Source organism: Sarcophilus harrisii, chromosome 3 (genome assembly GCF_902635505.1).
Source record: "Sarcophilus harrisii chromosome 3, mSarHar1.11, whole genome shotgun sequence".
Taxonomy (NCBI): domain Eukaryota; kingdom Metazoa; phylum Chordata; class Mammalia; order Dasyuromorphia; family Dasyuridae; genus Sarcophilus; species Sarcophilus harrisii.
The window spans coordinates 192,518,972-192,535,941 of NC_045428.1; the positions used below are offsets into that span (position 1 = coordinate 192,518,972).

A 16,970-nucleotide genomic window follows, 5' to 3' on the forward strand; every position below is an offset into this window, starting at 1 on the left:
TCAGAATTGTACTTAACTCCTTTCTTGTCTAATTCTTCCTCCTTTTAACTTTGTCTATATCCTCCCCCTCCTGTACTTTCTTCTTTTTCCTTATTCATTTAATACTTATATAATTTACTAAAGCCGACTTTATTAAGTTATATATATAAAATATTTCTTTAGGAATTGAATCCATACCATTATCATTATAATAGTCACTTAATTGCTCTCCCACTAATTTCCACTCCTCTGGATCTAATTCTTTTTCCTTAGAGAACCAAGGAGATGTGTATTATAATGTTTCTAAAAGTAGAATGATCTGCTCCCAAGTTACAATCAAATATTGGTTATTAATAAGTCTAATGATACTCTTTATACATTTTCCTTGAGGTGGAAAAGAAGGCTGTTTTCTAAACATTTGTTCCATTTCAGTTCAATCACTACTTTAGCTCTTTACAAAGTTTCCTTCATGTCTATTTTTGTACTTACCCTAATTTCTGGGTCACGGAGACTTTTTCACTGACCTCAGGATTGGAGACTTTTCCATTGAAATCAAGATCAGAGGTTTTTCCACTGAACTCAAGATCATGTCAGGATCATGGACTTAAATGCTCCACATTCAGTTGCCAAAATGTAATGTTCTTTTTTGGTTTTCTGGAGGTCTCAGAGGCAGCCTTCCTTTCAGTAGCGTAATCACCATAACAATAGCCAGGTGTTAAAGTCCAAATCCTTTATTGTCTCCTTCTCCTGGTGCTAAGCTAACTTTCTTCAGACAGGACTTGGTTTCAGTGGAGAAAATACAGGAGGCCAAGCCAGCCACCAGGAGCCTGATGAAAGATGGAATTGAATCTCTTTCTCCTCCCTCCTTGAGAGCTTGAGCTTCCAGCTTATATCTCTACACTGAGTATAAACCAATCATTATATCACTAGAAAACCATATTTGTTATAAGATTAAATCAATCATACTGAATTTACAGAACTATTAAGCACCATGCTAAACTAGATAACCATTGTCTCATCAATTCCACTGAATTAGCACCTTGTAAGAATCCTTGTTTCAAGTTCAGAGTTCTGGCCTATAACGATATGTAATTAGATATTACAAATATGTGTAGAATGTATGTTACATGGAAAACATTCTATATGTGTATGTGAATATATATTTATTTGTATGTATGTATATATACACATACACATACATAGTTTTTGCATAATTGATCAGGTTGATGTGAGCAATTTACACCAAATTTTGAAACTGAGATTCAATACCAAATGTTGGGTTATGATTCACAATATTCTTTCTCTGTGGCAAAAGGTAGGCTTATTTACAAGAGATTACATACAAAAGGAAGATATACTATAGACAGCAGAAATTGTAAATATGAATAGACTTGGGAGAGCATATAGTTAGCAAGGAAAAGGATTTTAACAATTAACAATGGAAAAAGGCAAGTTTCTCAGTGGAACTCACAATTAACCAGGAGAAAGGAAATTTGGTCATGAGGTAGAAATATATCATAGTCAATGATATAATAAATTTAGCAGGCTAAATCCATAGATTTGGAGTTTAGCACCCCAAAAGAATTATACTAAGAAGAAAAAGACATTATGAGGCATGGTAGAAGGGGGTGAGAGGAGAGACACTATGAGGAGAGCTAACCTAAAAGGAATTCAGTAAAGATGGCATAGGCCATGCTCAGATTTATGGGGAAATGTAAGGAAGGTTGACATTATAACTTGGCTTTCTGATTGGTATAGCACGGTGGGATTACCCAAGACCTCCACAGGGGGTGGATCTATAAAGCTGAACTGATCCCCATCAGTGTTCTTCCCTGCTTGCCTCAAGAAATAATCTTATCAGCACTTTAGGCTTTCTCTGCCAACCTCACCTAGTGACCTAGGACCTCATCATAATTATATACATATGTGTGTATTACATATATTGTATTATGTATATATATATATATATATATATATATATATATATTACATATATTGTTATGATTAAATATGTCTAATGTGGTAGAGAAAACGAGATTTAGGAGTCACAAGATCTGAGTTTGAATCCTGACCTGGTTACTTTACTATGGCAAGGCTCTGGGCAAAACACTTCACCTCTCTGGGATGGTTTCCTCCTTTGTAAAGTGAGAGCAGGAGATTGGTCTGGACCTAAGGTTCTTGATCTGAAGTCTATGCATATTTTTTAATAGTTTAATATCTGTTCTTTATTATTATTGGTTTCCTTTGGATTCTTCTGTATGTTATTTTATACCTCTACAAGTATTATTCCAAGGGGTCCTTTAGACTTTCCCAGAGTGTGAAAGGAGTCCATAACACACAAAAAAAGATTAAGAACCTCAGAGTACATTATCACTAAGGATTCATTCAGTCCTGCTCTAGTGACTGAAGAATAATAAGACTATTCCTTCCTCTGGCTTCACTGACTAATTTAACTGATAGACTAACACATGCCAAAGACTGAATTCCTACTTCCAGAAGAAGCCGTCTCATTGTCTCTTAGCTACCAACATTCTTTTGATTTGGAGCCATTGAGATGACCCCTTCCCTGCATTGGAGCAGAGTAATACTAAGCTTTCAAAGAGAACCTGATGCATGATTTGAGTGTTCACACTAGGATTTGTAGACAGATATCATGACATTTTTCTCCTATTTCTGTTTCAGGAAAATCCGGAGGGACTACCCTTCCAAAATTCTCATCCAGCTGTGTGCTGCCTTGCTCTTCCTGAATCTGGTATTTCTCTTGGACTCATGGATTGCATTGTATAACATCCGAGGCCTCTGTATCTCTGTGGCAATATTTCTTCATTATTTCTTGTTGGTTTCATTCACTTGGATGGGCCTAGAAGCTTTCCATATGTACCTGGCTCTTGTCAAAGTGTTTAATACCTATATCCAGAAGTATATCCTCAAGTTCTGCATTGTAGGTTGGGGTACGTATGATGTTCATTGCAAGATCCTCCAGAGATCGTACAGTGGATATCTGAAGTTGGGAAGACCAAAGTTCAAATCCTTCTTTAGACATCTATTAGTTGTATGAACCTGAGCAAGTCACTAAACTATCTCAGTTACCTTATCTATAAAATGAAGATAGTAGCACCTGCCTCCCTATTTTCAGGAGAGAATAGGAAAATAATATTTATAAAGTGCTTTGCAAACCTTAAAAAGCACTAAGCAGTTGCTAATCATTATATTTGATCAGTAAGGTGAAAGTAAAAAATGGCTGTGTGCTTTGCTCATTTACACCAAATCCCTTAATTCTTAGTATAGGCTTAGTCTTCCAAAAAGCAGCCACATGCTATCTCTTTCAAGATCAGCTGCATATTATTTCAGGATTGGCTGTAAACATAACTATGTGTTTGTTATTTGAAGAATGGTGCTTTTGAAACCAGGCTCAAATGCAAATCCTGTAAGATTTGGCAGCCTCCACTTTGAATTGGGTTCTCTCAATCCCAAACCATACATAAATTCATAACTTAAAATATATATGCATATATTTATGTCTATATAATGTGTAAAGCACTTTTCAAATTATAACTGCTAGCTATTGTTACTGTTATTATTCACGGGATTGTAGGGTGAGTTCAAGGAAGACTAGCACCTCAGGTGTGAAGATTGCCAAGCCCTTTTTAGGGCATTCTCCACCCTTGGTGTCCTCCTGATTCATCCAACTCTCACCTGTGGCTTCAAGAATCTTTAGCATCCTAAGCGGCCATGTCCCAGTAAACAGTTTCAGCTAAATGGGCTAAACCAGGTTGAAAGTAACCAAGGAGTCTCAGACTTTTTGATGAATTAGTAGGGTGTCTACTCCAAACATATGAAAATTTCCTCCCACTGAATGGGTGGATGAGAATAATTTATTCCATTGGCCAAGTTGAAAATGCAAAAACTTAGAATTTGGTTATTCATTGAAGATGTCAGGATCATCCATTACATCCCGAGCCATCACCAATCATCTTGACTTTTGTCTTTCCACTGGACACAGCTGACTGTGGAAGAGAGAGTAAGGCCAATGACTTCATACAGCTCTGCCTCTCTTAAATCCAATTTATATGTGAATCAAAAGACATTGCCAATACAATTTTACCATTTTCATCTACCTCAGAATCATGTGATAGCAGGCAAATGATGCAACAGGAGGTATGGATACAATGGGAACTGTAGTCACAACCATGTACACAGGCAGCCCAAATCATAAGATTGCTCACTTCCTGAAAGCACAAAATGAAAAAGAAATGGGAACAATGTCAGATTTTATAGTATTGGGCTCAAAGATCACTGCAGTGATCTGCAGCCATGAAATTGAAAGATGCTTCCTCTTTGGAAGGAAAGCAATGGCAAATCTGGATGGCATACTAAAAAGCAGCGATATCACCTTGCCAACATATCATCAATATGTCTATATTGTCCATATAGTCCATATAATCAAAGCTATAGTTTTTCTAGCTGCAATATATAGCTGTGAGATTGGATTATAAGGAAAGCTGAGCTCCATAAAATCAATGCTTTTCAATTGTGGTGCTGGAAAAGACTTTTGAGAGTCCTTTGAACAGCAAGGTTCAATACTTAAACAGTCAATACTAAAATTCATTCAGACTACTCATTGAATGGTCAAATACTGAAACTGAAACTTAAATACTTTGGCCACATAATGAAAAGACAGGAAACATTGGAAAAGGCCCTAATGCTGCAAAATATTAAAGGCAAAAAAAGGCTGGCAAAGGATGAGATGGAATAGATAGTGTCATGGAAACAATGCGATGAACTTGGATAGATTTCGAGAGATAGTAGAAGAGAGAAGGGCCATGGGGTCATGAAGAATCAGACTTCACAATAACTGAACAGCATGAAGATAATAACACTTATGTTACTTATCTTCCAGAATTGCTGTTAGGGAGGTGTTTTTGGAAACCCTAAAGCACTGTATTATATGAATTATGATTAACATGATCTGAGTTTTGTCCTTCACAAGATTCCTATGCATTGGAAAGGGCAAGAATTATCACCCCCATTTTACAAATAATTTACAAGTAACATGAGATTCAGATGGGTTTAAATGATTTGTCCAATGCCTCATAGTTCATTAATTAAAACTGAAATAATCAAAGCCAGAACTAGAATTCCGATCTCTCTTTTAATACACTGTAGTTAAGATGTCCTTTTCCTGTCAAGTCTTCTCCTCTGATTTAAAATATTCACCATTGTTTATATTCTTGTTTTTAACCATGTCATGATTTCAAGACCCTTCACTATTTTGGTCATTTCCAGTTAGTGGCATTATAGTTTTTAATGTGAAATATAACCTTTTTTTTTCTTTTCAAAACTCATCTATAGGAGACCTGAAGAAGTCATTGTTATCCTCTTATTAGTACGAATCTTCTTTACAAAAGCATGTAAAGCCAGATATCTCAGTCAAGGGAAAAATGTATCACCATGTTCTTTTTTTCTAAAATCTGTCTCACTCAAACAATGAGATATATTTGTCATACAAAAACCAGTCTAACCTAGTTCATTAGGAAGCCCTGGTTGGATCATTATAAATTTTCTTCAGTTGTGATCAACACTTCTTTGTGGTGGTCAACATTTCTCTGTTGTATATTTACTTTCTGGTGTTAATCAATTTGCATGAACCTTGATTCCTCTTGCTATTAGTCCTCAGAAATAAATGTTGTATAATGTTACCTGATTTTCTCTGTATTTTGGCATGTTAGCACCCTGTATAACATTTTTTTTCTCAATCTTCCAGGTGTCCCAGCTGTAATTATAGCCATCATACTAGCTGTATCACCTGATAACTATGGACTTGGTTCCTATGGAAAATTCCCCAATGGCTCACCTGATGAATTGTAAGCACAGATCTTCCAGAAGAATTGTTGTTGTTTGTTAGGAAACTGACTTCTCAGAAAAAAAAAAAATGCATGATGGAATCATGCTGGCACAGACTCCCTTCCTAATAAAAACTGGTTAAATTTATAATGGCTCTTGTGGTCAGAACTATAATACAGCAAGCTAGTTGGAAATTCCACTTGGCTACTGAAGGATAGGAAAATGAAAGGAAGAATTTTGAAGATCTTCATATAAGCCTTTAAAAAGAAAAATTACATTAATGATAGCAGGTAAAATATAGTATTCATTACAATATTTGTATGAAGTAAATTCTTGAAGGTTGCAAGTCACTTTAAATAACTCCAACCAACCATCTTCATAATTTCCTTTAATTTTCTATGAAGATGCAAATTCTTCTTGAGATTTCAAAGGAAGGAATAGTGAGTAGTGATTTGTATTACTTTTCTTCTTCCATGGTTGATACATATATAAATATTTTCATGGCATAATTATGCTAGTTTATAACATATGATGCCAAGGTTTATTCTTTGTCTTACTTTTTTTTTTCTTTTTCCATTTTAGTTGTTGGATCAACAATAGTGTTGTATTTTACATTACTGTGGTAGGATACTTCTGTGTGATCTTCCTGTTGAATGTCAGCATGTTCATTGTAGTACTGGTTCAACTTTGTCGTATTAAGAAAAAGAAGCAACTTGGTGCCCAAAGGAAAACAAGCATTCAGGATCTTCGAAGTGTTGCAGGCCTGACTTTTCTACTGGGGATTACTTGGGGATTTGCCTTTTTTGCCTGGGGACCAGTTAATCTCTTATTCATGTACCTCTTTGCCATCTTTAATACTTTGCAAGGTAAGGTTTTTTCCTAATTTTAGAGTTGACTATATAAGCTAATATAGAGAAATAATTTTAAATTGGTTCTTGAAATAAGAAGTGCTATGTAAAGTGTTATTCAGTAGATAAAAACATTTTAGTTAAAAACAGTTTTGTCTTTGAGAAGAGTGCTTTGTGAACTTATTTATTAGGGGAAACTTGATTTTTAGATTATGAAATTATTTTTGGCTGATATAATTCTGTAGGATTTCACCCTGAAGAGCAAAGCAGGGATATATGCTTGACAATACTGCTGACTCACTGTTTTAGCTTTTACATAATACCTTTCAATCTCTTCTCTGATTTCCTCATTTATTAAAATGAAGCTAACAATTTGTATTGCCTCTCTAATTTCCAAAGCTTTTTAAGATCAAATGAAAAAAGTCTACAGCAGGTTATGGGAAATTCAGAATATAACTATGTAATGCTATTTCACAGCTGCACAGAACCAATTTATATCAGCATTAAAAACATAGACACAGGTTCTATTCAAGCACAAACTCCTGGTGAGTACTTAATTTGTATAAGGTACTGTATTAAGCAGTTGCTGTAACACTTGGACTACCAAAGGTTAAAAAGTCCGAGGGAAACCAATCTAGAAGTTTTAGTAGTGCCTACCAAGGGATAATGAGAAATGGCATTTCTACTACGACTACTACTTTGCCCATCCTTTGAAATGCATGAAGGGTGTCAAAGGGGTAAAATAAAAATCTAAAATAATTTCAGAGCTATCCTATTTCTGTAGTTTTGTGTCATGTGTACTTTCTAATCATATTGCTTGATAACCTAGAAGTTATTTTCATACTTAATCCTATTTATCCTCTCTATGAATTCTACATTGCATGTGTGTGTAAGTAGAAAAAGAAATTAAAGTAAAATTTGAGGTTGTGGCAACTGATTGGGAAATATTTTTTAAAATAGGTAAATATGTCTAAGTGTAATGCCGGAGAAACTGAGGCAATTTAGAGATTAGAGAGTTTTTAATATTTATTTTAGAGGGAGAGATTATGCTGGGAGTATGTTGCCCCCCCCGCCCCCCGGGCTGATGTCTCAAAGCATCCAGCAGCTAATGTGTGTTTCCCATGAAGTACTTGGCTCCAAGCGACTGACCAGAGTAGACTGAGGCAGGGGCAGAGTCCCAGCACTGAGATCAGGAAGGGACTATAAATACGGTTCTGGCAGGGTGGGGGGTAAGGACCATAAATTCTTGATGACTTAGGAGGAGTTAGGAGCCAAGAAGTCCAAGTTCCCCCTTACCTAGAGTTTACACATTTACAATTTATAACCTTTAGAAAAACTAACCCTAAATTATATTAGTTATATATATGATCAGGAAGGGGGTTGGAACATGGGGGATTAAGGCAGAACAATTCAAGGAACTGAGGCAGAACAATTCAGGGAAACTGAGTCAGGACAATAAAAGGGAACTATAGCACAACATAAGGAATATGACTCCCTTATGTTTAATCCCATAAAAGCAAATCAGTGGAATAATGAGACAATGAAATGGAAAGATATGGATTGTCCTTTAAAAGCTAACTCTGCATTTCAAAATTAGGCATGCAATTCCAAAAGACTCGTAATTGCTTTCTTTAAGAAAGAAAATTTCAAAGTTGTAAAGGTCACTTGTTTAAAAATATATTGATCATTAGTGACCTCATTAGTTTTATAATGAGGAAGCCATACTTTGGCATGGAGGCTGGCACTTTAGAAGTGTATCAAAAGTAACACTGTGTCTCTGTATTCACTTTGCTTGTATCTTTTCTTTTAAATATCACTTTTTAAACTTTGACTTTGTTTCATCTACTTTCCACATCTCATTCTTCTATTACTTTTGGCTCAAAAATTGTCATTTTGTGGTTCCATTTATTTCAAAGCAACAAATCATTTTACTGTTTCCAAGAAATCCCAGCCTGAGATTAATTTAATTGTTCATTATGGCTTTTTCTTCTTATTTCATTCAGCTTGGAAAGTATCATGTAGCCTGTGAGTTCCATGAAGTCTCTGTTTTAACTTACAATATTTAGAATGAGGTAAATGGAATATCTGGCAAATTATTTCCATAAATCATCATCATCCACAAATTATATATAAATATCTACTGCTTTTATTATGATAGATTAGCTTCTACTTTGAATGACACGTTCTTGCATTGTAACCTAATAGAAGTGATTGATCAATCAATGAACATTTATTAAATACCTGCTGCATAGACTCTGGGAATACAAAGACAAAAATAAAATATAGTTTTCTGTTAATATTTTACTTGGTTAAGACAAGGTAGTTTTCAGGGAGAGGCACTGGAAGCTAGGAAGAATCAAGAAAATCCTCGGGTAGAAGGTGGTCCCTGAAAAGATCTTTTAAGGAAACTTGGGATTCTAAGAAGTGGAGATGAAAAAGGTGTGTAGTTAGTGTAATGTGGACATTATGGGCAAGATACAAAGATGGAAGACAGAAGCATATTGGATGAGGCAAGAAGGCCAGATTGGCTGAAGTAAAGAGTATATGAAGAAGTAATGCATAATAAACCAGAAAACAAATTTGAAGCAAAGTTGTAAATGGTTTTAAAATGTCAAGTAGAACAGTTTCCTAGAGGAAATAGGTAGCTACTGAAGTTTATTAAGCAGGAGAATGACATGTTAGAATGATACATTGGTAATATAATGGATAGATTAGAAGGAAGCAAGGTATGGCATTAAGAGGCTAATTACAATAATAGTCCAGGAAAAAGTGATGATAACCTGAATTAGTGGGGGGGCTATGTGAATTGAAAAATGGGGATAGATGTGAGAACTGATTGGATGTGTAGGGTGAGGAAATGTTCCAGGTTGTGAACCTGGGTGTTTGGAAGGAAGATGATGCCCTCAACAAAATTACAAAAGCTCAGACAAAGGGTAAGTTTGTAGAAAAGAATAAAGTTCTATTTTGATCATGTTAAGTTTGAGATGCCTATAGACATACACTGGAAAATATCCAATAAATAGTTATAAATGTAGGACTGGGGCTCAAAAAATACTAGAAGAAAGCAAAATTAGGAAAAATGAAGTATAATGTTCATATTGATTAAAATGAGGAAAGGTATTGTAATGCAGTGGAAAGAATCCTAAGGGTGGAATCAGAAGAATTGAATTCAAGATTTGCCCCTCATTACATTGTAATCTTGGGCAAGTCATCAAATCTCTGTGGGCCAAAGTTTCCTCATCCATAAAATAAAAGGTTTCAATTAGATATCCTCTAAGAGCCCTCCCAACTCTAAATCTTTTGATGCTATGATCTCTACAACATTCAAGACAGTTATCTTCCTGACAAATAAGAACAGATATGAATATCAGTAGGAATAAAAATGCTATCTTAAAATCAAGATTTAGAAAACAAGTAAATTGACGGGAGAAGGGGGGTGAAGTCTTGGCACTGGGAGGGTATTCACTTGGGAAAAAAAAGTAATATTCATTTTAGAAAGAGATTCATCATGAAATTCCTTAACTGGAAAGTTTTCAAAGTAACTTGAAAATATTTAATTTTTAATATTATTTTTCCAGAATCCATCTATTAAGTCATATTGTCTTTTAAATAGAATTCTAATAGGAAATATTAAGATAATATTCAGATATCAATAATATTAAATAGAATTTATCATCATCTAGGAATTAACTGTAAAGATATTGTTACTTTTCATCAATATCTAACCCTACAAAAATTGTAAAACCATTAAATTACTTTTTCTTATTTGTGTGTGGTTTTTTGTTTTGTTTTCTTTTCTTTTAGGATTCTTCATATTCATCTTTTACTGCATAGCAAAGGAAAATGTCCGGAAACAGTGGAGACGATACCTTTGCTGTGGTAGATACAGGCTGGCTGAAAATTCTGGTAAAAATGCACAATATATTCTTATTACTACTACATTATTCATTTAAGTTTATTGAATATCTAAAAGTGGACTATATAGAGATTCTATATATTAAAGCTTGAATATAGAAAACAAAATTTCCAAAAAGGCTAGTGTATTTACAAAATGATAAATGAAATCTGCTCAAATTCAAAAAAAGTCTTTACTCCAAAATATTTTAAGTGTTCATATTTTAAAAAATAAAATTTCAAGTATCTTTATTAATAGTTCAATGGTCAGTCTACAAGTCTATTTTATTATGTTCTTTAAAAATCCAATGTCAACTTGGAAATATTTGGTGGAATGCTCCAGAAATTTGTGCTATTTAACATTTTTATTAATGAACTGAATAAAGATATAAATGGTATGCTAATTAGATTGGAGGTGACAGTACTTAATGAAGCACTTCAAAAAAGATCTTGCCAGGCAAAAATACCAGATTAAATTAAAAATGTGAAATTTAATAGAGATCTTTTAGCATGATCACAGATTTAGAGCTGGAAAGGACCTTGAAGGTCATGCAGCCCAGACCTCTCATTTCACAAGCAAAAAAATGAAATAAATTTAGATCCTTATACATGGGTTCAAAAACTCAACTTCAGATTTGAGGGTTTTAGTGGACCCCAGATTCAATGTGAGTCAGAAATGATAAAGCAGCCATAAAAGAAATGCAAAAGCAAAAACAAAAGCAAATTCAATTAGTCTCCATTAAGAAAGTAATGAAGAAGCCCTGAAGTCTGGAAGACTTGAGTTCAAATCTGACCTCAGACACTTAACAGTTCCTGGCTATGTGATCCTAGGCAGGTCATTTAGCCCCAATTGCCTCAACAAAATAAAAAAAAAAAAAAAAAGAAAGAAAGAAAAAAAAAAAAAAAGAAAAAAAGAAAGAAAAGAAAAAGAAAGGTAACAGGTCCAATAACAAGAAGATAATAATTTTGCTTTGCTACAGACCATGGTTAAAGTATCACGTTCATTTTTGAATACATTTTAAAACAAACATTAATAAATTAAAGAGGAACTAGTAGAGGGTGTAGGGCCTCACAGTAACACAGTATGAAGATCAATTTGAACTGAGATCATTTTGCCTAGAAAAGACTTAAGAGAGATAACTGTCTTCAATAATTTAAAGGGTTATTGTATGGAAGAGGGAAGGGCTAGAATCATCCTATGTGGTGAAAGTGCAGAACTGGGAACAAAAAGTCGAAGTTGCAAAGAGGCAAATTAGGAGACACTTTCTAACAGTTAAAGCTGTCCAAAAGTGAAATGGTTTGACTCAAAAGTGAGTTTTCCCTCATTTTTAATGAAGCAAATTCCAGATGACCCTTAATTGAGAGTATTGTAGAGTGCAGGTATGGGTTGGAATTGATGGCCAGTGAAATGGATACCTACCAACTTTGAAATTTTTTGAGCCTGTGAAATAGAGTTCAAAATCAATTCTTATTTTGTATCCTATTAAATTAATAAGATTCTTTATGGAAGACTGTTTTAACTTGATTATTTTCTAAGACTTCTTACAGTTAAAAATATTCTTAAAAATTAATTTAATTATTCTAATGTATACTCCCTTTTGTATTATAGATTGGGCAGGTTCCATTAATCAATTTGTAGATAAGCAAACTAATCTCTGTATACAGTTCTTAACACATTTTGAATATTTTTATTTATCTATTTTTTTTTCTTTTGGATATATAACAACTAAGAATTAGAAGACTGGATTCCAACCACAGCTCCCCCTCATACTATCATTATGAGTTGGGTCAACTTCTGAGGCCTCTCTATCTTAGTAAAATGGAGATAATAATACACAAGTAATAAGTTATTGTGAGGAAAGTGCTTCATAAACTTTAATATGCAATGAAGTATAAATTAGTAATAATCTATAAAATAAGGGGTTAAATAATCTCTTAATATCCTTTCCAACTCTACAATCCTATAATCCTTTGACTTAGTATATCCAACACCTGGCTCAGATTTGTTTTTAATGATAAAATTGAGAAATAGGAAATGGTGAGAAAAATCTTATTTTGAGGCATTTTCCATAAATACTATGGTTTGTGATTTCCACTAAGATCCAAGAATCTGTGGCCAGGAAAAGACTGGAATGCAGCACAAAGAGTCCAATCAAGATCAGGGTGTAAGTAGTCATAGCTAATCACCACATGATCATTTCAGCTATGATGTCTTATATCCATCATCATGGTAACCAAACTGACCACAAAGTTCAAAGGCATCATGAATAGGTTCATCAGTCAAGGCTAAAGATAGAATCAATAACTTTTGGTTAACTCATTTAACAGTAAAATCTTGAAACATGTAATTCCTTTGTAAGCTTTTGGAGTGTGATAGTAGTTTCTAGATTTCATTATCTCCCATGTACCTGTCCCTTGCATTTTTGCTTCAACAAACTGCACTATTTTCTGTAATGCTTATTCTGCTGTAGACTGGAGTAGAACTGCTACTAATGGTTTAAAGAAGCAGATTGTAAACCAAGGAGTGTCCAGTTCTTCAAATTCCTTACAATCAAACAGTAACTCCACTAATTCTACCACCCTGCTAGTGAATAATGATTGCTCAGTACACGCAAATGGGAATGGTATGTATATCTCCACCAAGTATTTCTTGAGCTATTTAAATGTATTTTTACAAGCAGATCTATCCTCTTGTGATATTTCTAAGTCCAGAGCATAATTACATATGATTTCTTCATTAAAATGGTTGCAAATCACAAAAAAGAAATAGTTATCCAATTTGATTCATGGTAGTGTACAGTGGAACTAATTTTCAAAAGAATATTCATTTCTCTTTTGAATTGTTACTGAATAGAACTTTAAGTCTGGATGTTGCAAAGTCTAAACAGAATGCTTATCTTTAAATTCCATTGACTGTGTTCCTTAAGAGCCATACTAAAAAGCTCAAATAACCAAATTTCTATGACATTATAACTAGACACTTCCTCCATGCTTAAACCTTGCTATTCTATTAACTATCCTATTTACTAAACTTTCCTTCTGATATTGATTTCTTTAATCAATATTCAGTGGCACAATACTAAAATATAAAACATGGCCTTCTATATGTTATCAACAGATGGATAAATTTTAGTTGTTATGTTTCATAAGCCCAGGAATTCTGACAGTTGTATCAGAAGTATCCATCTGTTTTTCCTTTACAAAATTGAGCTGTTCTTTACTTATATATACTTTTATATATTCACTTATCTTTTATATCTTTATGTATTTTGTTTATTAATATTTCTGTTATTATATTTTAAATAATTGCAATTATCCTAGGCTAATAATTATTAGAATGACTTTTCTTCCCAGGTTTTTCTTCCCAGGTCCCATCATCTTTCATGACATTGAATATAGTTTGTGAGTGACTAATACGTCTGCTCAAAAACCTTCAGGTCTCCCAAAGTCAACAAATTTTGTTGTTATTGCCATCACATATAGATGCTGAAAAAAATTACTAAGGTTCAATTTCTTTGAGAGATGGAATTAGTGCCAGTTATTATATTATCTTTGAGTGAAAACTCCCATCTTTCCTACGAATAGATTAATTAGATTCCAAGTACTGAGCAGAATTTTTTAAAAATTGAGATCAGTTAGAAAGGGAGTAATAGGTCAATGAGTCAAGATAAGCAACAAGGGCATATTAAGAAATATATTAATGCTGGACACAGTGGCATTCAAACTGTAGTCCCTGATACTAAGATGCTGAGGCTGGTGGACGCCTTGAATTCAGGAGTTCTGAGCTACAACAAAGCTAAAGCTAATCAGATAAACACATAAGTCCATTACCAATATGGTGAGACCTTGGAAGTAAAAGACTATCTAAGGATGGATAAACCAGTCCAGGTTAGCAAAGAACAAGAATTTCCATGCTTATCAGTATTTGGATAATGCCCATGAGTGATGGCTATACTTCCAGTCAAGGAGAGACATGGAAATCCAGTCTCAAAAAAAAGAGCAGAGTAATCCCTAAGATTTTTGACCAGTAGTTCTGAGTAGGTTGAATTAATGAGAGGATAAGATTAAATGAATTGGATTTTCCAATCTAAGGATTCCTTCCAATTCTTAAAAATTCTCTGATCTCAAAATAAAATATAACTATATCCTATAAGGAGAAAGCTTCTCTTTGAACTGCATATAGTAGGAAGGAGCAGGAGTTCTCATCTCTTAATAAATGCTTCCTCTTGTTAATTCACAAAATGAACCTGTTACTCTTCCTCTAGGAAATGCCTCTACAGAAAAGAATGGTGTCTCCTTCAGTGTCCAGAATGGCGATGTTTGCCTGCATGACTTCTCAGGAAAACAACATGGGTTTAATGAGAAGGAAGAACCTTGTACCAACAAGAACAGAGTCTCTCTCAGAAGGACTTCAAAGAGGGATAGCCTACATTTTGTTGAGCAAATGTGATTAAAAAAAAAAAAATCCCAGCACAACACTGGGTAGTATAAGAGTATAAGAGTCTTAACTTTTACACAGAGTGAGGTCTTAAAATTGACTTATTTAGTGTTCCATGTCCTTGGGAAGAATAGATCCAGGGACTGGCAATGGCTGGGGATTGTGGGGAAAAAAAAAAGAGCTTTAAAATTCTATTAGAGAAGATTCATCAGAAGCTACATTGGAGCTCATATATGTTTTCAGTTTGGGTCATCATTAATTCCTTTTCAAAGAGAGGGTTGTTTTGTTTGTTTGTTTGTGTTTTTTTTTAAAGCATTTCTAAAAAATATATAGTAATACTCAATAAATATTCTAAGTAGAAAACCCATAACTGATTGTAATTTAGTTTATTTCTTTTGTTATCATAACATATGACAATGGTTAATCACAATTTTTGTGAGTATAGTACTTCTTATTGTATATAAGTTAAATGCCACAGACCATTAACATTTTCTTCCTACTTTAAAACCATATATATTTATTTCCTATAATGTATTTTTTTCCTTTTGTATAGAATAATGATTGTGTTATTTTGTTTCAAAGTGTAATGTAGGAAATGCTAGCTGATGAAGTGAACTCCAACTTCTGTTCTTCATTAGCCAAGAGATTATACAGTATCAAATGCAGCCCGTATTTACATGAGCCAGCCAACAGGTAAAGATGCTGGCTAAAATGAAAAGTATAAAAAGACCTTGAACTAGTTCTTGGTTCTGAATCTGAGACCTGAATTCTGAGACCAGATTCTTGTCCTTTTTGTCCAATTTGAAAGTTTGGTCAAAGGAAGGAAAAGAAGTACAATGTAGATCATTTAGCAGAACAATTCTAAACCATTGAGCAGCCTCATTTCACTGCCTCTTGTCCACCTTGTAAAAGCCTTTCAAAAGAAAGGAACAGAGTAATATTACTTTTTTATGGAAATGTATATAAAGAAAAAATTGCAATTATTCCCTAGAAGCAAAGTAACTGCAAGGTACATGGTTGACTTTTAAGACTATTAAGCTCTATTTTACTCTGAGCTATAACTGATAAATACATGTGTAATACTATAAATATTAGGGAGCATCTCAAAGACAGTTGTACAGTGACAAAGATAAGCATGATATTGAGAATGGGAGAATATCCCATAATATTATCATTCCCATAAATATCAAACCCTGATTTTTATGTACTAGATGGGTTTGCCTTTGCTTCCCACTTATAGTATCTTGGTTATTTTCCTGAATATGTTCTTTAGTCAGCCCTACCCTCTTAATCCTATCGGATCTATTGTATACATTCACAATACTTGTAAAAGTGAATGTGGGGCCACAGGATAAACAATAATGATGTCTGATATATTTCTGTGAATGCTCTATTTGGCTAATTGCCTTTGCACTGTTTCTTTATATGGTTTATTTAATTCTTTTGTATTTATATTTTAAAATGTTGAAACTGGAAAAATAAATTTCAAGTTCGTTTCATTAAGTTTTAATAACATTCATACAAATATAATGTTTGCAGTCCATTTCTTTAAAATGAAACCACTATGTAAGTACAAAAAAAATTAGCTGTAAAGTCCTAAATATAAAAATAAAAACATTAATTAATAACATTTCCAAGAATTATGGATCACATTAAGTCACAGGCGTTCTTAACTTGTGTGTGTGTGTGTGTGTGTGTGTGTGTGTGTGTGTGTGTGTGTGTGTGATGAATCCTTTGTCAGTCAGTCTGGTAAAACCTATCACTAGTATTAAAAATGAAAAAATTTTGACCCAATTATATGCCAATAAATTTAATAGTCTGAGTAAAATGGAAGAATATAAAAATGTAAAGTGCTTAGATTAACAGAAGAGGAAATAGAATACCTAAATGAACCTGTTTTAGAAAAAGAAATTAAATAGGCCATAAATGAACTTCCTAGGGGAAAAAAATCAGGGCCAGATGGATTT

The 16,970-nt window shown here is 33.7% G+C and overlaps 1 protein-coding gene across 7 annotated transcripts in view; it reads left to right on the forward strand.

Annotated features, from left to right (window-relative positions):
- The window catches only part of ADGRG2 (adhesion G protein-coupled receptor G2), a 196,042-nt gene extending 179,448 nt beyond the window's left edge, over positions 1-16,594 (forward strand). For 6 of the 7 annotated variants that reach the window (XM_031958905.1, XM_031958902.1, XM_031958903.1 and 3 more), the window contains 6 exons: positions 2,662-2,930; positions 5,744-5,843; positions 6,406-6,689; positions 10,476-10,577; positions 13,037-13,189; positions 14,831-16,594. In XM_031958905.1, the coding sequence (XP_031814765.1) occupies positions 2,662-2,930; positions 5,744-5,843; positions 6,406-6,689; positions 10,476-10,577; positions 13,037-13,189; positions 14,831-15,015 (1,093 nt within the window). In that variant the 3' untranslated portion in view covers positions 15,016-16,594. The remainder of the gene's footprint in view (positions 1-2,661; positions 2,931-5,743; positions 5,844-6,405; positions 6,690-10,475; positions 10,578-13,036; positions 13,190-14,830) is intronic. The other variant, XM_031958908.1, reaches the window with a different exon arrangement.
- Positions 16,595-16,970: the final 376 nt, after the last annotated feature.